This window comes from Mirounga leonina, unplaced genomic scaffold, assembly GCF_011800145.1.
Source record: "Mirounga leonina isolate KUSES-001 unplaced genomic scaffold, KU_Mleo_1.0 Mir_170, whole genome shotgun sequence".
In the NCBI taxonomy this organism is placed as follows: Eukaryota; Metazoa; Chordata; class Mammalia; order Carnivora; family Phocidae; genus Mirounga; species Mirounga leonina.
The window spans coordinates 19,138,994-19,163,217 of NW_023270433.1; the positions used below are offsets into that span (position 1 = coordinate 19,138,994).

General features: G+C 53.1%; 1 protein-coding gene across 2 annotated transcripts in view; it reads left to right on the top strand.

Annotated features, from left to right (window-relative positions):
- The window catches only part of AKNA (AT-hook transcription factor), a 43,174-nt gene that overhangs the window by 14,792 nt on the left and 4,158 nt on the right, over positions 1 to 24,224 (top strand). Inside the window, exons 5-21 of one of the 2 annotated variants that reach the window (XM_035015991.1) lie at positions 2,253 to 2,409; positions 3,114 to 3,256; positions 5,825 to 5,884; positions 7,772 to 7,899; positions 8,364 to 8,571; positions 10,101 to 10,258; positions 10,353 to 10,532; positions 11,350 to 11,596; positions 12,583 to 12,689; positions 13,445 to 13,656; positions 15,079 to 15,241; positions 18,285 to 18,461; positions 19,010 to 19,125; positions 19,779 to 19,925; positions 21,127 to 21,222; positions 23,014 to 23,130; positions 23,398 to 23,590. In XM_035015991.1, the coding sequence (XP_034871882.1) occupies positions 2,253 to 2,409; positions 3,114 to 3,256; positions 5,825 to 5,884; positions 7,772 to 7,899; positions 8,364 to 8,571; positions 10,101 to 10,258; positions 10,353 to 10,532; positions 11,350 to 11,596; positions 12,583 to 12,689; positions 13,445 to 13,656; positions 15,079 to 15,241; positions 18,285 to 18,461; positions 19,010 to 19,125; positions 19,779 to 19,925; positions 21,127 to 21,222; positions 23,014 to 23,130; positions 23,398 to 23,590 (2,609 nt within the window). Of the gene's footprint in view, positions 1 to 2,252; positions 2,410 to 3,113; positions 3,257 to 5,824; positions 5,885 to 7,771; positions 7,900 to 8,363; positions 8,572 to 10,100; positions 10,259 to 10,352; positions 10,533 to 11,349; positions 11,597 to 12,582; positions 12,690 to 13,444; positions 13,657 to 15,078; positions 15,242 to 18,284; positions 18,462 to 19,009; positions 19,126 to 19,778; positions 19,926 to 21,126; positions 21,223 to 23,013; positions 23,131 to 23,397; positions 23,591 to 24,224 lie in introns of those variants that run through there. The other variant, XR_004681237.1, reaches the window with a different exon arrangement.

The window sequence follows — 24,224 nt, forward strand, 5'->3', positions numbered from 1 at the left end:
TGAGCAGATGGCGGAGAGGATTATTAAAATCCAGCTTTGTTCTCATCAGAGGCTGGGTCTGAAGGAGGGGGAGGCGATGGGGGCCAGGCAATGCTGGGCCATTGTCCCTCACTTTGGAGTAGATTTTTCTGCCACAGCTAGGACGTGAAGAGCAGCTTAAGCAGGGAGAGGCTGCCTGCCTGGGGACTAGGGAGCTCCGTCTATCAGGCGTACCCTGAACTGCCCACTCCTGACCCTGGGGCAGCAGGGAGCAGCAAGATAAGCTGCCTGACCAGCTGGAGGGCACTGAGGCACCACAGGGGAATAGCTTTTCCAGGGACCTGCCTCCATGATGTCCCCATAAATGACAATGGTGATGATAAGGGTGATGTGATGATGATGGAGAGAATGATGATGGTGATGATGGTGATGGTGATGATGGTGGTAATGGTGGTAAATATAATGATAGTGGTGGTGATGATGGTGATGGTGACCATGATAGTGGTGATGATGGTGATGGTGATAACGGTGGTGATGGTGAAGATGGAGGTGATGGTGATAAGGATAGTGATGGTGGTGATGGTGATGATGGTGATAATGGTGAGGGTGGTGGTGATGCTGATGATGGTGATGGTGATGGTGTTGATGGTGATGGTGATGATGGTGATGATGGTGATGGTGATGATGGTGATGATGATGGTGATGGTGATGGTGATGATGGTGGTGATGCTGATGATGGTGATGGTGATGGTGTTGATGGTGATGGTGATGATGGTGATGGTGATGATGATGGTGATGATGGTGATGGTGATGGTGATGATGGTGGTGATGCTGATGATGGTGATAGTGATGATGATTGTGATGATGATGATGGCAATGATGGTGATGATGGTGGTGATGATGATGATGGTGCTGGTGATAGTGATGGTGATGATGGTGGTGATGGTGATGGTGATAATGGTGATGGTGATGATGGTGGTGATTGTGATGATGATCATGATGATGATGATGGCAATGATGGTGATGATGGTGGTGATGATGATGATGGTGCTGGTGACAGTGATGGTGATGATGGTGGTGATGGTGATGGTGATAATGGTGATGGTGATGATGGTGGTGATTGTGATGATGATCATGATGATGATGATGGCAATGATGGTGGTGACGATGGTGGTGGTGATAATGGTGATAGTGATGATGATGGGGATGATGATGGCGCTGGTGATAGTGATGGTGATGATGATAGTGATGGTGATGTTGGGAATTGTGATGTGTAACGATGGTAACAACAATAATAATGGTGATGATGAATATGAGGATGGTGGCTTCTGTTTATTGAGAACTCATTTTGTGCACAGAGAACTTAGTTAAATCACCTGTTCTAGGACTCAGAAGTGGCCAGTGGTAAAGGCCACTGGTGAATATTTTTAGCTTTGTGGGCCATACAGCCTCTGTGGTAATGACTCAGCGCCGCCGTGGTAGCATGAAAGACCATAGATAATACATAAGCAAGCATAGCTGTGTCCACTAGAACAGTATTCACAAAAACAGACCATAGTTGGCCAACCCCTGCACTGGACCACCATCCCTACATGGGTCTCCTCTAATCTTGTGCTTCACATGGTCTTCCTTGGCCATCGGCCTGATTCCAGACTGGGCTGGTTACCATTTGAAATCCACCTTCAAGGGATGGAGACCTGCTATAGCTGAGAGATTAGTTTGTTCACTTGTTGGTTTACACACTCATTCAAACAGCCATCAATTGCTGTTATTATTATCAATGTGATAATTATGATTGAAATACTTTTATTAATAACAAATAGTATATAACTATATTTATATTTGCTGTATGTTAAATACCATACTAATTATAATTGTGGTTACATTGTGAATTATAACAAATATTAAAAATGATTATTTGGAAAACCATAGTCTTTAGGGTCACAGCAGGTTACAATCTGAGCCCAAGGATTTATAGCTGGAGATTTTGAGTGAGTGACTTAACCAGAGTCTCAGTTTCCTATTCTGTGAAATGGGGATGATAGTTCCTGCCTTGCCTCCCCTTCAGAGCTGCCATAAAGAGAGGATGAAAGGGCCTGTAAGTCCTTGACCCAGTGTTTGGCCCCCACCCAAGGGCTCCACTAATGGTAGTATTTATTATTACAAGGCATGTTTGTTGAGGGCCTAAGTGATGGTGTGAATGAAAGGGAGGCCTGTTGGGAGGCTTGCCCCATCCCTGACTTGGCTCTGCTCATGCCTCCCCTCCCGGACAGGTGAACCTGTACTCGGACCAGCCCCAGCCCAGCCACAGCATGCACACAGGGACAGTGCCCCAGGGGACCAAGGTCTTGTCCTTCAGCATCCCACAGCCCCACTCTGTGCTGCAGTGGTCGGGCCCTGCCGAAGCCCCACAGACCTCTGGGACCTCAGGTGAGCCTGCGAGAGGAAATGGGACTGGAGGGCCTTCTGCCTGTGATTCTGCTCTGGGGGCACTTGGTTCTCCTTGGAGTGACACTGGCTTCAGGCCAGGGGAGGGAGGGAGATGAGTTCTCTGGGACCTTTGAGTTGAAGAGGGCAAATGGAGATGTGGAAAGCATCTTGCCTGGAGCCAGAGCAGCCTGGGAAAAGCCCAACTCTGCACTTGGCAGTTGGGTGATCTTGGGCCCATTGCAGAACAGAGAGCACTGTCACTATGGAGCCCCCACGGGGCCAGGCTCTGTGCCAAGGCTTGCCATGCATGATCCCAGTTAATCTCCCCGTCAGTCCCACTGAGAGTCAAGGAAACCAAGGCTCAGAGAGGCGAGGACATGCTGAAGGTCACACTGCTATAGGGGAAGGGAGAGGGTGGGGATTTGAACCCGAGTCTTTCTGAGTTAGAGCCTGACCCACTGACCGGGAAACCAGAGGCCTGTCTTGGCCCCAGCTGTGCGTTCTAGGGCAGAGCCAGACCTTGTTCTCCCCTGTACCTGGGACTACACCACCCATCCCGCATCCTGGGGCCCATGTGAGGACAGCGTGATTGCGATATGACAGTTGTAGCTTGATGATGGCAGGTGTGGTTCTGAGGTTTGCTGAGTCCCTCACCCCAGGAAGGACAGTTCTTGGCCCCAGCATTGAGTGGTTGTGCATTCTAGGGTGGCCGTCAGCTCAAGGAGACCTGAATCCCTCCTCGTCTGCCCCAGCGTGGCTTCTGGAGAACCCAGGCATCACCCAGGACCAGCCATCAGCAGAGCGGACCCAGGAGTTGGCCGCTCAGGCCAGCCGGTTCATGGCCAAGGTGAGGGGAAGCCCAGCTTTGCTCCGGGGAGACACAACTCACCTGGAGAAAGCAGAGCCTCTGCCTGCTTGAGTAAGAAGCTCTCCACAAGGCTCCCTTGTTCCTCCCCTGCTGGAGGTAACTTGGCCATCTCGAAAACGTGAGCCTCTGCCCTGGTTTAGAGACCATTCGGTCTAGAGCCTCCTCCTTGTCACTCAGCGCTGGGTTTCACTCCCTCTGTTGGCACCGTGTCTCATCAGACTCTCTCCAGCTGTGCTTGAAAGTATCTCCTGTGTCCCCCGCCAGGGTAGACTCTCAGCCCTTCCAAGGATTCTGGAAGGATAACAGAACCTCCACTCTACCTGTTCCTCTTCAGGATAAATCACCCCACTTTCTTAATTAATTCATTACAGACATCCATTCTCAGTCCCTTCTCAAAGGGCCTTTATATTTTCACCAAACAGTCCAAGTAACTATGAGTTGTTTGCAGGTCTATTTATAACTATACACTTGGCCTTCTGCCAAAAGGGCTTTAGAGCAGCTGAGAAAAAAACTTGCATTATAACCACCTTCTGAAGACGGAAGGAAGGAAACTGGGGGCAAAGGGGAAGTAAGGGTAGAAAAAACCAGAGTGAACTTAGCGTAAAGTGAATAAACAAAATGTCCTGTTGGACCCTGAATGCTTTGAGCTTCCCAGCTGTCAATGCAAAAAGGGAAATGCAACAGTTACATATATTACCGTGTCCATAAAAAAATTCCTTCAGAGAAATACCATTATTTATTTATTTTTTTGGTAACAGTTTTACTGAGATAGAATTCACATATCACACATTTTCTGTGTTAAAGTTAATGCTTCAGTGGGTTTTACTCTATTCAGTCATGCAGCCATCCCCACAGTCGGCCTTAGAACATTTTCATCACCCAATAAGAGACTCCATGTTCATGAAGGGGTCACTCCCCATTCCCCCTGTCCCGGCCCCCAGCGGCTGCTCACCTACTTTGTCTCCATGGGTTTGCCTCTTCTGGACATTACATATAAATAGAGTCCTAGAATAGTTGTCCTTTTGTATCCGGCTTCTTTGGCTGATCCGAATGTCTTTACACATGTATCGTAGTAACATGAACAGGTACTTTATCCTGTGTAATCGCCACCGTTCTGAGTCCCGTCGCTGGAGGGATGCGGCTTCTTGTCCTGTGTGTTCTAAAGCAAAGCCAAGGTCATCACATTGAACAGGAGCTGGGCCACCAGCTGACCCCTGATGATCTAGAGCTGTCTTGTTTGAATAGGAGCCACAGGTCATGTGGCTCCTGAGTACTTGACAGGTGGCCGGTCCAAACTGAGATGTTCTGTCAATGGAAAACATATGCTGGATCTCAGAGACGTAATGTGACAAAAGAATATAAAATATCTCATTGGTAATTTTTTCACTGATTACATGTCAAAATAATAGTTTAGGGTCATAAAATGTATTATTAAAATTAATTCACTGGTTACTTCTTTACATTTTAAATATGGTTATTAGAAAATTTTATTTTATAGAAAATTTTAAATTGTATAGGTAGCTTGCATTACACTTCTATTTTATATATATGTTATGTAATATCATTGTATTATATAAATTTCTATATTATATTTTGGCACTAACCTAGAGCTTTCCTAGAAATCCCAGAAATTCCCAAATCACCTTTGCCCTTTTTTGCCTAGTTAACAATTTTTTTGTAAAGGTAATAGACGTACATGGTAAAGACCCTCACATAGTACAAAGGGCATATTCAGTAAAAACCCTGTTTTCCTGTACTTGCCCTTCTGTTTTGTGCAAAAAAGTTCCACACACACACACACACATGTGTTTATAGAAATGGTCACATTTGTATGCTATGCTGTACCCTGACTTTTTTAATATCCCGAAGTTGAATATTTCTGGGTAGGCAATGAATTCACTTTGTTCAAAGTTCAAAAGATGCGATTAGTAGAAACGCCTCCCCCCATCCCTGTCCCCCACCCTGCCCCTGCCACCCAGTTCTCTGCCCCAGAAACAATCAATGTTTTAGTTTCTTGCATCCTTCTAGAGGTCGTTTATAATATACAGGCAAATGTGTATTTATATTTTTCCTTTTTTATTCTCTGGATATTTTATACAGATGGTAGCGTATTATAAAGACTGGCCTGTCCCTTGATTTGACACTGAAAAGTAGGTCTTACTTTATACAGGAGCAGGTACACAGAGCCCTTCCTCTTTTTGATGGCTGCATACTATTCCACGGGTAGGCTTTTATATCGTTTCCCATTGCCCCCCAGTTATGCTGCAGTGAACATTCCTGGCTCATAGGCCTTCATGCACGTGAGTGAGTGTGCTTTGCGATCAATAAATTCTGGGAGGCTCCACTTTGATTTTTTTCAAACGCTGCCAGGGCCGAGGCCCATGGTGGAGTCAATGTCTGGCATCCGCCTTTCCGTGCTTGGCAGAAAACCCACGTCCTGAGGCGGGGCCCGGTTCCTGGTGCCAAAGCATGAATGCGACATCCTGCAGGGCCCATCTTCCAGGGTCTGGACTAATGGACCGTGTTTCCTTTTGTCCCAATGCCCAGGTAGAGGCCTTTGCAGGACTGATGCAGGCGGGACGGCTGACAGCCCAGGACCAACTCAAGGTACCGGCCACTGTGGGAGATGCCCTTGGAGCTGTCTCCCACAGACGCGTCCCCGAAGCCTTGCCTGCCCCAGGACAGGCCAGAGAATCGCAGACACACTGCTTAGCTTGCCAGGACCACGATCATGATAGCGCGGGATTACCGCTCCTTAGGCGGCGATGACGGTGGGCCAGGCACCGTGGCGAGCCTCGGATGCCCATGGTTTCATTTTCTCGTAGAAAACCAGTAAGGCAGTTACAGTCATCACCCCCTTTAACTGGAATGGAATGGGGCAGCCCAGACCCCAAGTCCAGCGTGGTCATCACTGGCTGGCACTGCTTCCCACTGACTATGCTGCTTCTCAGCCACCAGAAAGCCTTTCTCTTTTCTTTACTTTTCTTTATTATAAAAGTAATTGCCCAATATATGAAAACCAAGGGGAAAAGGGGAGGAGAGCCTTAATCTAACCATTATTGGCTTATTTCCTTTTGGACTTTGGTATTTCTAGATGAACTATAGTCATGTATAAAATCTAGATTTCTGCTGCATCAGCCGGGATCCTGGGAAGGAGCAGGTGGGGCTCTGGAAGCTGGGAGTGAGGGGGTTGAGGCAGGGGCGGTTAGCAGGGCTGTGGGCAGCATCCAGGAAGCCCAGGACTGACTGTTCCCAGCAGGTGGGGAGCTAGGTGTCACCGGAGGCACAGAGGAGGTGGGGAGAAGAGCCCAGGAGGGGTGGAGAGGGGCAAATGCAGCACACTTGGTTTGTAAAAACAATACCGTATTTCACTGTGTCATTACTATGTTCCTAATGACGGTGTTAGCATGTAGACGTCATCCGTTTTTCCAATTGCAAAATGTGTGCTTTGTGTTATAGTATCTCATTGAGAGGGTGAGCAAGGACCTTGAACATCAAAAACCATTCCTTTTCTTCCCCTCTATCTTCATTCCCCCGTATCCGGGGAGGTCGAGAGCTGTTGGAAGATCAAGCTTGCCCGGGAACTAGACTCTAGGTTGCCCTTGAATTCAGTCTGCCCTCTGTATAGAATGAGTAGGATGGGGATGATAATAAGTCAGGGATGATGATCCAACCTCCCACAGTCTTAGCTGGCTGTTAGCTCTCACCACATTTGCTACGGAGGCCTAGCATCATTGCTAGGCCCATGAGCTCTAGAGCTAGAGGACCTGGGTTCAAATTCCGACTACAGTTTGCTTGCTCGCTCACTGTGTGACCTTCACCAACTTAAATAACCTCTCTGAACCTCAGTTCCTCCTCTTTAAATGAAGATGATAAACTACCTCTCTCATTAGGATTATGTTGGTGAATATTAAATTTATTGAATTAATTAAATTCATTATTTAAATATTAAATTAATTGAATTAATTAACTGAATAATGAATAACACAAAGCACTTTAGCATAGAGCCTCAGTGCTCAGTAGATGTTAGCTACTGTTATCCATAGTATGGTGGTGATAAGATCATCGGTCATGCTAGTCTATAAGGATTTGGGAACAGAGGGACTCATGTGTCCAGATCCACAGTTTGGAAAAGAAGCATGAGGATCCATGGTCTCTCAAGTACTAGGTCCTTATGGGGACAGAGTGATGGTGTATTTGACACCATGGAACATCAGAGAACTTGTAGCTCTACCCAGGAGAGACTGGTGCTCTCTGGAGCTGGTGCCAAGGCTCTAAGCTGTGCCTCTGCCCTGCTAGTCTGATGGCAGAGGCTAGACTGGGGCGGTAGGTTTTAGAGTCCGAACTCCAGCCTTCCAGCGACTTGGGGGCCCAGAGGATGGGTCTCCTGCCCCCCACACACACCCAACCGCCATGTGTCTCAGCCACTGTATCTGCAGGGACAGAGCCCCGGGGGGCTGGGTGCTCAGTCCACTTGGCCTCGTCTGGTTGCAGGTATTCCAGCGCCTAAAGGCTGTCCATACAGCCCTGGAGGAGGAGTACCTGAAGGCCTGCAGGGAGCAGCAACCGGCCCAGCAGCTTGCCGGCTCCCAGGCGACACCTGGAAAATTTGATCCTGGCAGGTATGTGCTGGGGAGGGAGGCCCCTGGTTCCCTTGGTCACCAGGAGGGGCACACTTCGTCCTCATACTTCATCCACTACAGGAACAGGGAGAAATCCTACCCTGATTAGCAACATATCCAGGTGGGGGAACGCCTGAAGGCTGAGATCGGTGTCCTTTTGGACTCACTGCAATGAGAAGTGACCTTGGAGATGAGACCCGAAAGCACTCAGCAGAGTGGGGAACCAAGGCCAGAGGGGGGATTGACTCAAGGTCCCACAGCCTGCTGGTGGCAGAGACCTCCTGGTTCCCAGTGGAGTCCCTTTTCACCTTGTTTTGTCGAGTTCTCCACATAATCCAAATTAGGACGTTGAATGCACCCTCCGTGGGCATTCTCTGGGGTTTGTGCTCGGAAGCTCGGCCTCCCAGCCCTGCCCGATGCGGCTGCTATAACAGGCTCTGGGTGCTGGTGTCTCCCCATTGCAGGGAGCTAGAGGAGAAGATATTCCAGCTGGGAATTCGCCTGGAAGAGCTGAAGGACCACATGGACCAGAACCAGCAGGAGCCTAAGCAAGTCGGGTCAGACTGCACTCCGGCCAGCCTCCCAGCCTCGCCCTCCCCGCACCAGCTGGCGTGCCTGCATTCTCCTTCAGGACAAGCCTCCACCCCCGCCATCCAGACCCTCTGCCCTCAGGTACCTCTCTGCCCAGCCACACTGGACCATCCCTTCCTTCTCTTCTCCATTAGTTGGCTTCTTCCCTACATACTTGGGAAGTAGGTGCCAAGTGCCAGTAGCTCTGGCCCATGGTGGAAATTCAGTGGGAAGCAGACAGAAACGGGTGGCCTCTACCCTCAAGGCATTTTCTGTCTAGCTGGACTAATTCTATTTTGCTCAGGGCTCCGAAGGAGAATTATGGGACGCTAGGAGAGTAGGTAACAGGGTAACGTGACTGAGGTTAAAGGGCAGGAGAAATTTTCCTTGAGGAAGAAATGTTTTAATGGGATCTGAGGGTGAGTGGGACTTGCTTCATGCAGAAGAAGAGAAGCCATGCAGCAGGGGAAACAGTCTGTGCAAAGGCCCTGTGGTTAGAGTATGGAACGTGAGGGGGGCAGTTGTCTGAGTGCTGGCTGGAGAGGAGGCAGGGGCCCCATGATGTTGGGGCTTGTGAGTACTGGCAAGGGTTTGACCTTAAACTCTGCAGCGTTTTTCAGCAGGGCGTGTTCAAAGAAGGTCTGTAGGTAGGTGGGGTGGGGGCAGGGCAGATGGAGAGTTGTGGGTGGACCTGAGAGAGGTGTAGAAGGCCCGTTTGCCTGGATGTGCCCTGGGGGTGAGAAGAAAGGGGGAAGGGATGGCCTCCAGCATCCCAGGGGACTATTCAGTCCAGGGGACTAGTCACAGATCAGGAGACACTAGACAAGGGCCCGACGCAGAAGGGACTTTGTAGAAGTCTCTCTCCGGCCCACATCACAAGCCCCTGGGAGACGATCACTGTTTATGTAGCATATAGTTGAGCAGAGTGAGGGTACAGCGGTCACACCAGGGACAGCAGGGGAGTCTCTAGACCTTGCTGCCCGTGCTGTGTTGGGGACAGAGGAGGAGAAAGGGCCAGCATGGCAGGTGAGGTAGGGGCTGCCGGAGGGCTGGGTGCTGGTGAGATAGCCCTGACGGAGGAGCCCTTGGAGGCCTAGGGATGTGGGGGAGGCTCTCGCACTGGGGAAACCTCCCCTGGGTGCTGCCTCATGCACCAATGGGTGAAAACCCAAGTGCCTCATCTTGAGCGGCTCCCGTGCTTCCTCAGGGAAGGTGTTTTGGGGGCTGGGTGTCCATATTTAATGGAGCAAGTGAGGAGAGATGCTTCTGGAAGGAAATCTGGGTTCAAATCTCAGCTCTGGCCCTCGCTTCTGTTGTAAGTTTGGGCAAATCATTCGAGCTTCAGTTTCCTGTCTGTAAAATGGGCTGTAATAGCCATCCCTGCTGGGCTTATCGGGAGGTGCTGTCTGAACCGTGCCTGGCGGGGAGTAGATGTTCAGTTAATGGCAGTCCGTGCTAAAGATCGCACCTTCCACTCCCTACGCTCTGCCCACGCGTGAACACGTGATAGGGTTCGTGAGTCTCACCTGTTACTCTTCAGCACCCAGCATGAGCCTGGTATAAGGTAGGTCCCTAAAAAGTGGTGTTTGGTTGTCTGCTGAATCTCTGTCCTTCTGCCTTTCTGGCCCCAGCCTGATGCCGCCAGCAGCGTGGGCCCCTGTGCATCGCTCGTGAACGTGGAGCTTAGCGCTGCCAGCAATGAGGGGGAGGACAGGCCCCTGGGCCTCCCAGCCCCACTCAGGCACAAGGACCTGCAGGTGGAGCAGGATCTCCATGGCCTCCTGGAGCGGTGAGTACCAGGAGGAAGGCCAGGGGGTCCGGCCCAGTGACAGGACCTTGGCTGGCCTTCCTGGGCAGAAGTCATGCTCCTCTGCGTTCTGCAGGTACCTCAGCGTGAAGTCCCTCCCGGAAGCCGTGAAGATGGAAGAGGAGGAGGAAGAGGGGCAAGGCCATGTAGTGGAAGTGGATGGGCCAGCTCCAGCTCCAGGAAACTCTGAGGCCACCAGGATCCCCATAAGGCAGCTCCCAGCACTGGCCAAAAGAAGTCACAGGGCCCCCCTCAAGTATGTCCATGAGGCCCCCCGATTTGTCCCCAAACCAACTCTGAAACCACAGGGGTGGTAATGGTCCTAGTGACCGAGATGGCTCTTTGCCACTTAGCAATGGCTTTCGTGACCTGTTGCTCACGTCCCTCCAAGCCGTGGGACAAATACAGCACCGAGAGCACTTGCAGTGATTTGGGTGGGGTGGACATGGTCTTTGGCAGGACAGAGGCAGTGCTAGGTACTATTATTCTCCTTTTGAGTCTCAGACCTTCCAAGTACATCAAGGAGAAGGTTTCGGTGCCATTACGTCTTCAGTGCCTCTCTTGATCTTCCTTTAAGAACAAAGAGAGAAAGAAAGAGACAGAACACGTGAGCAAGCTTGGGCCCAGAGCCCAGATGACAGGATCTGTCGAGAACAGAATAATACTGTTTTCATGTGTCTTCTGTTTATGTCTAAAGTTAGTGTCTATTTGTCAGACAAAATACTGATCTTCTATTTCTAATGATGACATAAGGCTTTGAGGAGATTAAAGTTTCTGGAAGGGGCTGAGGTAGGAGGGAGAGGACCCAAGTTCCTGAAGCCTGAGAAATGATACTGTAGCTCATTTGTTTCCACACTGTTGTCGCTGTGTTGTGTTGGGCGGGTTTTGTTGGCCATCCACATTTGACATATGAGAAAAGTAAAGTTCAGAGAGGGACGGTGCCTTGCCCAAGGTCACACAACTAGAAGATGACAACACCAGGGTGGGCCGCCAGGGGCGTCTGGCTCCCAGGACAGGGCTGGGCAGCCCCTGCCAGGGCTCAGAGTCGGTGTGTCTCTCCTCCTCCCCGCCAGGGAGACTGTGGAGCAGATGGGGTCTGTAAAGCCAGCAGGCGTCCATGCATCCGCAGCCAGAGATGGGTACCTCCAGGGCCTGCACAAAGCCAAGGCAGCCCCTCCAGGCCCGAGCAGGCCACCCCACCCTCGAGGCACCAGGACTGCGGGATCGCACCAGAGCAGTCTGACCAGCTTAGAGGGAAGTGGCATCTCTGAGCACCTTCCCCAGAAGTCTCTGCACCAAGCTGGGGGGCCCCACCTAGAGGTAAGCATCCACATGGGGTGTGGAGCTCCTGGAGATATCTGCCCCTGGGCCTTTGCTCATACCCTTCCAGAATTCCTGCTGTTCCCAGTCCCTGCCAGTTACAGTTCTGCCAAACATTCAGGGCTTATGCCCAGTGCTACCTCTTTGCTGTGGGTCCCCCTACCCCTGTCCCCTGCCAGGGGTTCTTGCTTGTCCTCTGAGAGCTTGTGGCCCATGTCTGTATTTCTCTGAGCCTGCTGAGCACAGACTGGAGGGGCAGTCCTTGACTACATGGCCTGTTGGTGACTAGGGCGGCAATTTTTAAACTGTCGCAGGAGTCACAGGTCACCTTGGAAATGTCACTTATGCTATGGATCCTCCCATAGAACAATGCATATAGATGCACGTAGACACACACACACACACACACACACACGCCCCCCTCTGTAATCCTAATGACCCTGTCATAAGAAATCTGCACCAGACCGTGAACTTGTTGAGGGCAGGCACTGTGTTGCCTGTTTGTCTTCTTCGTGCCTTTCATTAGGAGGAGGGGTGCACGTTGGATGAATTTGATTCTCCCGATTCATTGGCCCGGGGCATTTCTGCGTCTGACAGGACCATGGCATTCCAGGCCCAAGCGGGAAGACGTGTGGAAGTATGAATCCCATCCCCACGAGGAGACGAGGAGGCGGCTTTCTCCTTCCTCTCCTTCCCCTCTTCCTCAGCTCAGGACATCTGCCACAGGATCTCTCCCGAGGGTCTCAGGGAAGCAGGACTTGCTCAGGCTCCAGGCGTGGAGTCCCTGCTGTTGGCCTGGTGCTGGTTCCGAGCACCTGAGGACCCTCGCCTGAGGACCCTCACACCCGGGCCTGGCTGCTGGGAGCTGGGCCAGCCTCCCAGCCCGGGAGCCTCTGGAATGTGAGGCCCAGGCCAGGCCTGGAGAAGGGCTTCCCAGCCTGCCTCAGACACATTCCTCAGCCTTAAAGGGACACCGCCTCTTTCAGGAGCCCTGGATGGCGTCCCCGGAGACAGACAGTGGCTTTGTGGGCTCAGAAACCAGCAGAGTGTCGCCTATCACCCAAACCCCAGAGCACCGGCTCTCCCACATCAGGTACTCCAGGACCCCCTGCCCCATCAGGGTCGCTCCCATGGAGGGGTAGCCTGGGAATCATGAGTGCCGTGAGCCCAGAGCAGGGGTCGATGGTCTGGGCATTCTCAGAGCCCTCATCTCATCCCCCAACCAGGGTTCCTTGCCTCCATCTTATCAATAGAAGGGCACCAAGGTTCAGAGAGGGAAAGTGACCAGCCCAGCATCACTCAGCCAGTCATCGACAGCCTGGGGAATAAGTATCTGTTGAGCAAATGAATGAGTGAATGGGGAACGAGATGTACAGGAGGGTGGTGCAAGGTGAGCAGAAGACAAGGATAAAGGGCAATCAGGGGGACTACCTGGGAAGAGACAGGGACAGAACCCCAAGGCAAGGTCTGAGGAGGGGATTTGGGTGAAGGGTGGACTGATGAGCCACCATGTAGAGTGACAGCCCCCCCCCCCCCCCCCGCTCCAGGAGGCCTGCCTGACAACTCAGGGCTGCATGGGAAGAAAGGATTAGAAATTCTGTTTCTCTGTATATTTTCTTAAAAATGAGCTTGAGCTTTATAATCTTGCCTCTGTGGGTAGGCAGGTGTACAGCTCGGCAGTTTATACAGAAATGCATGTATAATGGGGGTGCAGCCTCAGAAACACTGTGCATGCAGGGGTGCCAAGTCCCAAAGGTCAGGAGCTCATTGGCTTAGCCTGTGGAAGGGTTCGGAGGCCAGGGTCTGTCTGTACGATCTCAACACGTCTCTCCCTCCACGCTCTCCCAGCACTAAAGGAACATTGGCTCAGCCATTCACTTCATCTGAGGCCCAGGATGCAACCTCCCACCCCCAGACCAGGGGTCCTCCAGTCCCCAGAAGAGCCTCGGAGCCCAGCACACCCAGGAGCCGAGCCCAGAGGCGACCCTCGGGCAGGGCCAGTCCCTTGCAGCAGAGGGCACTGAGCCTCCGCGAGGAGCGGGCGCTGGTGGCCGAGATGGGTGAGTGGATGCATCTGGGTTGGCCAGAACCTGGGAGTGGCCGGACGGCGTGGACTGAAAAATCAAACCAACAAAAAAACTTGCATTACCCTTTAAGATACAAAATATCCTACAGGTTCATGGCGGGAATATTTGAAACTCTAGGGAAAAGAGAAAAAAATATGCTGAAACCATCGCTGCCACCTTTGGGTGTTGAACCCGTGGGCTGTCCTCTCTGCCAATGTGTGTGTGTTTATTTAGATACACTTAAAATGGAAATGGGATCAGAATATCTGTGAGTGTTTAATAACCTCCTTTGTTCACTAAACACTGTGTCATGAACATTCCGTATCTTTAAATCCTGTGATTTCAGTTTTAAACCTTTAAAAAGATGCACATTCGCTTTTTAGTGAAATCAAACAAACATACAGGAAAGAGCATAAATTGAATTTTCACAAAATGAACACAGACCAAACAAACAGCATGATCAGAACCCCAGCTCCTCCCAGTCACCTCACCCCTCCAAAGGCTCTTTACAAGGCTCATATTGAAAACTTTTAAAATTAAACTTTAAATAAAAGTTGACCAATTATGGATTCCCATGTAGTTGTAAGAAATAATCCAAGGAGATCCCATGTGCCCTTCACCCGGTTTCCCCCAGTGGTAACATCTTGCAAAACCATGGTGCAGATTTTGACCAGGACCCCTCATGTTGCCCCTTTATGGACATATCACGTCCATGCCCTCCTTAACTCCTGGTGACCTCCCCTCTGTCCTCTATATCTATAATTTTGTCATTCTAAGAATGTTCTACAAGTGGAATGATCGATACGCTTTTGGGTTTGGCTTTTTCACTTAGCCTTTCTCTGGAGATTCATCTAGATGGTTCCCTGTATCAATAGTCTGTTCCTTTCTGTATTATTGATTAGTGTTCCAAGGGCTCCTTGTTTTTAATGCAGGGGTGAGGTGAGTGGTCTTAACCTCTGGTCGCTCATGCCTTTGAGAGCCTAAAGTTTTGAACACTTTCCCCAGAAGCATGCCACAGGCAAAGGTGTGGCTGTAATTTTAGGGGGGCATGGGGGCTCTGGAGTCAGACCCAGAACAACACGGTGATGCACGGCAGAGTTTGCGGGAGTCCACGTGAAGGAGCAGTGAGCTCTTTACAGAGGAATATTCCTGAAGACCCACATCTGGTACTGAAATGGTGGATAGCGCAGGAAACATAGGTAGAAACAGCTCTGCAGACCCAGCTTTGCACTCCAAGCTCCCAGGAAAAACCACATCTTCGGGTTCTGAGGTCAGTGGGCCAGTGACCTCATTGGAAAATTCAGTTATGACCTCAGCCAGCACTCCCACTTTGCTCATATCCTTCTACCCGCAGAAATTCGTGCTTCGAGGGTCCTCTCTGGGCAAACTCACCTTGGTGTCTTTCTGCCTCCTTAGCGGTCCCTGGCCCAGAGTTCGAGGGGCGAAAGCGGCTTTCCGAACAGCTCCCCCCCAGAGCGACAATCAGCCCCCCGCCCACCCTGACCCCCGCAGCCGCCACTCTGCCCCATGGAGCAGCAGAGAGCACTGGTACCTTCCTCCTCACCAGGACAGGGCGAGAGTAAGTCGGACCAGCAGAGATGGGCGAGTGATGCCCGGGAGAGGCTGGGGCTTGCTCAGCAGTCACGGCCGGTGGTGGCCATGCGGGGGCCCTCGGACCCAGGTGTCCTGCCTCCCAACTCGGGGCCACTCCGTGGGACCTCACTGATGTGGACTTTGAGGACACTTCCCCGGCCAGTGGGAAATGACCTAGGGGTTCACCTTTCTGGTGCTGAGCCTGGCTCCCTGGCCCCCCCCCCCTATATTTCTCTTCCAAGGCTGGTGTACACTTCCCAGGGATGGATTTTCAGCAGTTGGTGCTGTCATTGTATGAACTGAGAAGGGACTGGTCTTCGATTCTCTTCTTTTTAACAAGCGCAACTGTTCTACTAAGAACGTTGCTCCTTGCTTGGTTGAACAGAAGTGGGAAAATAGGGTGGCCAGCCCTCTTACCTCTCCTTTGAGTTGCTTTTGGCCAATAATCAATCCCATGCCTTTGTTGGATTGGGGGTATCTGTCCCAGGTGTATGGGGGAAGGCTGCTCTGCGGGACCCCCCATCCGAGGCCTCCGGGCCTGTGCCGTCATGGGCTGTCATGTTCCCTCTTTGCAAGGGCGGGTGAAGGGCTGGCGTTTCCCTTCTGGGCCAGAGTTTAATGAGGGTACTGCTGCAGTCTCCTGTGACACCAGCAGAGGGATTCGAGCTTAGGGGTCAGCGATACGCTAGCTCCTGAGAATACGGTAGTGGACAAGACAGTCGTTGGCCTAGGAAGGCTCACCATCTTGTAGGATGCGCACGGAAACACACGGTCACGCTCCGCAGTCTGAATGCAGTGGCCGCAGAGCCTCCAAAGACTGTGGGAACACAGACAAGGGACATCAGGCCCAGTCAGAGGCTTCAGGGACGGCTTCCCGGAGGAAGGGGTATCTCAGCTGAGACCAGAAGGAAGAGAGACAGAAGAGCTCCTAGCAGGGAAAACGGCATGTGCAAAGGCCTATGGGTGAGAGAGTGCCCATCACCTTTGCAGAGCCAAACGTTCATTTTAGCTGGGTCCCCGAGCGTGGGTGCAGTGGTAAGCGCTGAGCAGTGGAGAAGGAGCCCGGGAGACCTGGGGGGGCCTCGGAGGGCTGTGAACACCATGGTGAGAGATTTGGATGGTAGCTCAGCTCAGAGAAATGAGTTCACTGAATATTCACGAATGTATACAGATGCAGCTGAGGCCTATGAGGGGGATTCTAAATGGGAGTGGCGAGGTCAGGTTCACGTTTTAGAAGTTCTCTGGCCACTAGCTGGGTGAGAAAGGCAAGGCGGGCAGACTGCCAAGAAAGCCACCCCCCCACCCCCCCCCCGCCCAGGACAGACACCGTGGGGCCAGTCGGCGGGAATGGGGTGCGTTTGAAGAGACATTTAGGCATTGGGCCCCTAGGAATTGGGAGTTGGTTAACTTCTGGGGGCGTTCAGGGAGGGAGAAGGGTCTCGAATGAGTCAGACTTCTGGCTGGCCAACCAGTTGGATGCTGATACAGAGATGGGGAACTCAGCAGGGGAAACAGTTTACATCTTTACAAAGATGAACTTGAAATGCCACTTGGCTCTTGGTCACGAAAGAATTAAGTCAGCAAGACTGAGATCCTGACAGAAACACCCAGAGGGGACCAGTGACACCCCGGCGAGTGTTCTGAGTCCCGGGCCCTCACTCCAGCACCTTCTGCTCCCAGAGGTGCCCTCCAGTCCTGCATGCAGGCGTGAACTGGTGACGTGAGCTCTCGCTCTCCTGCAGATGCCCTGCTGTTTACCTTGGAAACCCCAACAAATGTCTCCCTGGGGATTGCTAGGAGACCCGGCTGCCCTGGACATACACTGCCCAGGGCCTAGCTAGAGAGCTCTCGGCTCCCCAGACACAGGATGAGAGCTGCGGGTGGTGCCAGGAGACACTCACCCTCTAGTCCAGGGCCACCAAGCAAGAAGGAACGCTGAGGGGAGCCCCGCCGCAGAAGCTGGCCCAAGGAGGAGATGGAGCATCTGGGCTCGGCAGCCCAGGCCACGCCGAGCCCAGACGCTGACACTCTGTGTGTAGGGGGTTTTTGTGCAGGGTGTTGGGGGACAATTATCTGCCGTGACGCCAGCATCCGAATGCCGGGCTCTCAGATGAGACTCTGAGATTTGGGTGCTGGGTGGAGAGAGATGCAAACAGTACTTACCTCATGAAATCTAGCAGTTCATTGAGATACTTGCCAATAGGAGGCTGGGCCAAGTTTGGGGGTCCCCCGGGCATGACAGCAGCCTTGCAGAGAGCGCCCTGCACTTGCAGCCTGCTCACATCCAAGCGTCTTCCGTCACCGGCGGACAGAGAGGCTTAGACAATGTGGGAAATGTTCAGGGGACCCCAGGAGGGACGGGCTGAGTAAGGGTGAGAAGGAACCAGGCCTAGACTGTTAGTTAGCATTTCTATAGACAGAGGTAAAAGAAAGGAGGACAGGGGGAGCCTGGGTGGCTCAGTCGGTTAAGCATCTGCCTTTGGCTAGGGTCCTGATCCCAGGGTCCTGGGATCAAGCCCCGCAGTGGGCTCCTTGCTTCTCCCTTGACCTGCCACTGTCCCTGCTTGTGCTCTCTCTCTCTCTCTGTCAAATAAATAAATAAATAAATAAATATTTAAAAACAAACAAAAAAAAGAATGGAGGGCAGCCCAGGCAGGTCAAAATGCAGATTTTAAAGTGGACCTTCAGCAATACCTTCTTGATTCTGCATCCTCCCCTCGATCTTGACAATGTGCCACTGGTTTTTCAGAGGCCCTGTATGGGGTGGGGGGGTTGGGTGAACCTTGAAGGACGTACTGCTTTGCCCACTGAATGCACAGGGACGTGAACTCAGAGAGGAGTCGAGATAGGTAGCAAGAAAAATGGAGGCACAAGGAAGTTCCAGAATCAGTTGACGGCAGAGCTGGACTCGGGGCCCACTGGAAAGGGACAAGCCCTGGGCATCAGGGCGGCCCTCTGGGGGTGGCTGCCACTCAGTGCATTGTATATCCTGTCTTTGTTTCTGTCCCACCCCCCACCCCCCACCCCAGCCAGGCCATCCGAGAGCTGCAAGAGGAGGTGTCTCGGCTCCGTCTGCAGCTGGAAGACAGCCTGCACCAGCCAGCCCAGGGCAGCCCGACGCGCCCGGCGACCACCCTCAACCGCCCCCCCCGGGCCCGGGCACGGCCAGCGGATGCCTCCACTTCCTGGGGCTCCCACTATGGCAGGTGGGCGACCCCAAAACGCTCGCCCTTGTGCCCTGGTGCCAGTGGCAGAAGGGAGACTGGGCTGCCTCTGGGGCTCTCCACACATGGGAACTCACATCCCTCTCCTGCTGACAGCTTCTTCCTATGTAAGATTTGATGCATAAAATATCTAATGCGTAACCTGAACTCAGCACCCAAGTGAAGAGCTAAACATTCCCACAATGTCCACCTGCTCACTCCTTAGCTCGTCATTTGTGATGACTTCTAAAATCAGTGGAGTGTTTTTTCCTAAGCGTTTCTGTGGGAGCGTCCAAGTTCAGGTTTTTGTGGACATTGTCTCATTAATCCTTCCCGTAACCCTCTGAGGTAGTTGCTGTTATTATCCCCACTTGACAGATGAGGAAACTGAGGTTCACAGAGGCTCAGAGCCACTTTCTGTGAGTCTGACTCAGAGTCTTTGATTTTGACTTTCATGCTTTCCTCCGGGTTGGCTTGCTTGCTGATCATCTTGAAAGTCTGCATAAAACCTCATCCACTGACATCATCCCTCTCTGTCTCCTTTTTGCTAGTAAATCCACAGAGAGATTGTCTGGTGAGCCTGGAGGTGGGGAGCGAGCAGAGCCCGCAGGAAGGCGGCGCACCAGGTCTTCCTCAGTGCCTCGGGCAGTGCCCCAACTGTCCCTGAGTAAGTGACAATGGCCTGGACTGGTTCCTCGAGGCTACAGTCTGGGCCGGTTAGCCCATTGCTCAGGGACCGTAGCTATAGCCCTAGAACCTGGAGAAGGTTCTGTGTGTCTTTAGGCCATCATATTCTCTGAAGTACCGTGCCCTTCCAGTGATAGCCACTGCGTGTCATGCGTGCAAGGGTTTCTAGAAGGGCCTTGTATGGGCCTCATCTCCATCTTCACTGCAAAGTGGGGCATATCACCCACGTTCTGCAGATGAGGACACCAGAGCCCGGAAGTGCAGGGAAATTGACTGAAGGCGAAGGGGTGGGGTTCAGCCCACCTCACTCCTTCCTGGCTGGGTGACCTTGACCAAGTGGTTTACCTGCTCTGTGCAGTTAAAGGGACAGCTGACTGTGCAGTGGTAAATAATAGTGTTCCCGGGATTGTCCCGGGATTGCCTTGAGGGTACATGCATGGCATCCACGGCCGGTCCAGCCAAGCGCTTAGCACAAGGTCAGGGGTCCACATGTGTTGGCTGACACTACTAAGGGACAGACGTAGGATCAAAACCCGAGCTCTGCCCCAGAGCCTGAACTTAGGATCGGCTAACTCCCTGAGCCCTGCGACACCTCCCCTGTCCCCCTTTGATGCCCCTCTTTTCCCCGCCCAGGTTCTGAATCTGAGCTACCCTCCCCGCAGTGGTTCTCTGAGAAGAGCCGGACCACCGAGGACAGTGCCCAGTCAGCTCGGGACGGAACGAGAGGAGTCGGCGGCCCCAGGCGGCCAGACAGGGTCACCTTCTGGGGCCAGTACACAGGTGGGCTGTGGGGTGTGGCCCGGCCCCCAGGGAGGACTCCTGTCCTGGAAGCCTTCCCCATTTCCCCAAAGGCAATTGAAATATTAGCATTTTCTGTGAATTCTGTGACACAGGGAGCAGCGAGGAGTGCTGCCTCTGTGAATGCATTCATTCATCCAGCGAACAGTCTCTGGTGCCTCCCGGCACCGGGGCCCACGCTTGCTTCTGGGGGAGCCGCACCAGCTGGTCCGTCACAAAGAGGGTTAGGAAGCACCTGCTGTGAGTGGGGTGGACACCCAATCACTTCCCCCTGGCCTACCTTCAGGTCTGATTCCCCAGGGCATCAGCCCCTGTGTCTCATGAACTAGGCACCCAGCACACAGTAAGGCTTCAGATGACACATAGTAGGATTTCAGAGTGCTTGACAGGAAAACAAATGTGGACACGGCTCCAACTTTCATGAATCCGACTGCAGAGCAGACAGTAACAAATAAGCAGTTACGGGAGGTGTGTAAATTACAGACGTGGCTCTCACCCCTACCAGCCTGGGAGGGAGGGCGCGTCACCTCAGATCCATAGGGCTGAGTGCAGGAGACAAGGCAGGAAGTGAGAGGTGTGTGTCCAGCCCCATGGAGCAGACAGAGCTGAGGGGTTAGAAGCGGGAACAGGGGGCTGGTCTGGGGGCCCCGAGGTCACGCGCACAGAACAGGAAGTGGGAAGCCTACAAGGCAGGAGGAGAAACAGAGAAGCGATCAGGCCACATCCTGAAGGTCTTACTTGAGACTCAGGGAGGGACGAGGCAGCAGATGACAGGTCTGGGTAAAGAGCCAAGCATCTGTCCAACTTTCTAACAACCTGGAGCACTTTCCATCTGCCGGGCGCCGGGCAGAGCACCTCACGGACACGGCCTCGCTCCGCCCTTCCAACACGCATATGAGACCCATACTGTGACGGTCCCCATTTCACAGCTGCTCGGAACACAGGGATGAGACACAGCTGACCCCGTGCCCAAGCCATTCCAGGGCCCCCCCAGTGAGTGGGGGTCTGGGGGATAGCAGCACTGCTTGTCTTTGCTTATCCTGTTCTCCTGGCCTGCTTCCCGGCCGGCTGGGGCTTGGCTTTGTTGAATGCTTCTGTATGTCAGGGAGGGGAGAGCGAGCCTCCCCGATCCTCCCCAGTTCTCCAAACATGCAAAGAGCTGACTGTCTGGTTTCTTCCCCAGGCCAGGAGTACCGTGTTCTGACCCCCAAGACGGCCCCAAGAGGCAGCGGCTCAGTCTCCTGTCCGCACTGCCGACCTGCCGGGACCCAGGACTCGGGTGAGGGACGGTGCCTGCAGAAGTGGTCAGTGCGCGAGGCTGCGGCTTCTCCCTTTAGGAAAGGGCGCAGGGGGCGCCTGGGTGGCTCAGTTGTTAAGCGTCTGCCTTCAGCTCAGGTCATGATCCCAGGGCCCTGGGATCGAGCCCCACATCGGGCTCCCTGCTCTGCGGGAAGCCTGCTTCTCCCTCTCCCACTCCCCCTGCTTGTGTTCCCTCTCTCACTGTGTCTCCCTCTGTCAAATAAATAAATAAAAATCTTCAAAAAAAAAAAAAAGGAAAGGGCGAAGGATGTGGGCCAGCCCTGAGCTCAGTGGAGGGTCAAGCACAGACAGGGGAGCGGGATTTAGGGGGGCTCCTCAGCCCTCCCAATGTGTCCTGCCTTCACACCTGCGTCTCCAGGTGCTGCTACCTGATGCCACCCTCCTTGACCATGACATGGAGAAACCATGGATATGACTTAAGTTGTGATAAGGAGGTGGGGGGTGGCCAGGCCGTGATGATTATGTCCTGTCTCCCCTCCATCCTCCTTCCACTCTGCACCCTTCCCCCAGACCCAACAGGGAAGAGTGATGGGGAGAGCAGTGGCCAGAGAATATGGGCACTGGATTCTAGTCCCAGTCCCGCCACTGACTTGCTGCGTGACCTTTGGCAAGTTCCTTAACTTCTCTGAGCCTCCAGCTTCACATCCCTAATGAAAGGATTAGAGATGGTCCTAAGGCCCTTCCAAGCAATGATGATGATGATGGAGCTGTCCCTTATTAACCCCCCACTGTACACAGGGCCTCATGCTAAGGGATTTACAAACAGTAATTCTCACCACCCTATGAAATAGGTTTTGTCCATTTTAGTATCATGTCTATTTTACAGGTGAGGAAACTGAGGCTCAGAGAGTTTAAGTAACTTGCTCAAGGGCACACAGCTTATTAGTGGTAGAGCCAGGAGGTGAACCCAGGTGGTTGTGACTCCAGAACTCTGGCTCTTCACCATCATGTTGCTTTGCCTTTGCCCCAGTCCCAGCAGGCCTCCCTCTTCATTCGTTCGTTCATTCATGCATGCATTCATTCATTCATTCATTCACTCACTCATTGAGCACCTTCCCATACTGGGCCGTGGGCTAAGCAGACAGTGACAAAACAGTGGTCTGAGCTGGGCTAGGAGAGCACAGGTGGGGCTGGGAGCCCGTAACTCAGCCCGGCGGGTGGGAGGCCTCCAGCTGAGTTGAGGCTTGCAGGAGAAGCGGGCCAACCCTGGAATTCCACCCAGGTGAGGTGTTGAAGATTTGCGAGGGAAGAGAACAAGGTGGCCCACCCTCCTCCTGCTCCCTTAGGCCTCCACTGACCCCCTGGTGCCTGAGCGGCCGCTGTGGGCCACTCCCACCTGGACAATGGGCCTTGCTCAGTGTGGAGGAAGGACTGTAGGTTCAGGGGCCGCATTCGGGACAGCCCGGGCTTGGGCTCAGACAGAGCACTGCCAATCTCCTACTCGGCGGACATTCTGGCAAATCCTTCAAGCTCTTGGAGCTTCAGTTCTCCAGTCTGTAAAACGGCGGAATGATGTAGTAGCTAGCCCAGTGGCTTGTTGGATTTGATAAAAAGAATGCATGAAGGCCCTCAGCAGAAGGCCTGGTTCATTATATGCTGATCCTCGCTGTCGGGGTCCCCAGCGGAGGCAGCTTGTCACCTCCACAGTGGCCCCTGAGGGCAGCTCAGTGCTGACGGAGGTCTGCTTGGGGGCTCCAGGCCCAGTGATCCAGACATAATCCTTTCCTGACATCTATTCCTCCTCTTCTAGGTGGTACTGTCACCAGGGACCCACCAGGACCGTCCCCCACTGATCCCCTGAGATGCGCCCTGTGCGGTCGAGTTGGGCCCCCCCCAGCGATGGACGGCCCAGACTCAGCCACCTCGGGTAGGGACAGACACTCTCTTCTCCCAGACAGACGCCCAGCTCTCCTTTACGGGGGCTCGGGGCCCCGGGGGCTGTTCCGCTGTGGTGGCTCTCCCAGGCTGGGATGCCGCGAGCTGGGCAGAGGATTTGTTTCCCAAAGCCAGGCACTCCGAGCGTGGCCAGCCCAGCATCCAGGGGTCACAGGGCAGGGGCCGGGGGGACCCCCCCAGACTGGGCTAGATTTTCCCAAGTGATCAGACTGTCATCTCTGGTGTCCCTCTCTCCCAGGGCCAGACAAGGCTGCCAGCAGGAGAAACGCACACACGTCCCCCAGCCCCACGCAGCAGAGCAAGCGTATGGGGTCACCAGCCCGGCCGCCCCCTGGACTGTGGTATCTGGCAGCGGCGCCCCTGGCACCAGCCCCGGCTGCCCTCACCTACGTCTCCTCGGTTCCCATCATGCCTCATCCGTCAGCCACTGTGTAAGAACCTTCCTTTCCCTCCTTCCCTGCCTGTCTGGCTCGCTTCAGAATTCCCAGTCAGACCCGTGTCGGGCCGCTGAGAACCCGGGCACCTCGTACTCCTTTGTCTCCCCCCACATGCATGATGTGCAGAACAGGCTGAACACTCGCGTAGTCACTCAACAAACCCCGAATCCTCCCTGCCTACCAGGGAGAGGCCTGGCTCTGGGGGGCCCAGCCGTGAAGGAGCTCGCAGAGGGCCCTGTGCTCTAGGAGCTCACAGGGAGAGTGCATGGGAAGCGTCCCGGTTCCTTGTGGGTCTTCCTGGCAAGCAAGTAATTGCACACTCACTGTATTGTAATAGGCTTTATTTTATTTTATTTTTTTAAAAGATTTATTTATTCATTTGAGAGAGAGAGAATGAGAGAGAGCACATGAGAGGGGGGAGGGTCAGAGGGAGAAGCAGGCTCCTCGCCGAGCAGGGAGCCCGATGCGGGACTCGATCCCGGGACTCCAGGATCATGACCTGAGCCGAAGGCAGTCGCTTAACCAACTGAGCCACCCAGGCGCCCAATAGGCTTTATTTTTTAGAACAGTTTTAGATGTACAGAGAAATGGAGCAGATAGTATAAAGAGTTCCATATACCCCCTACAC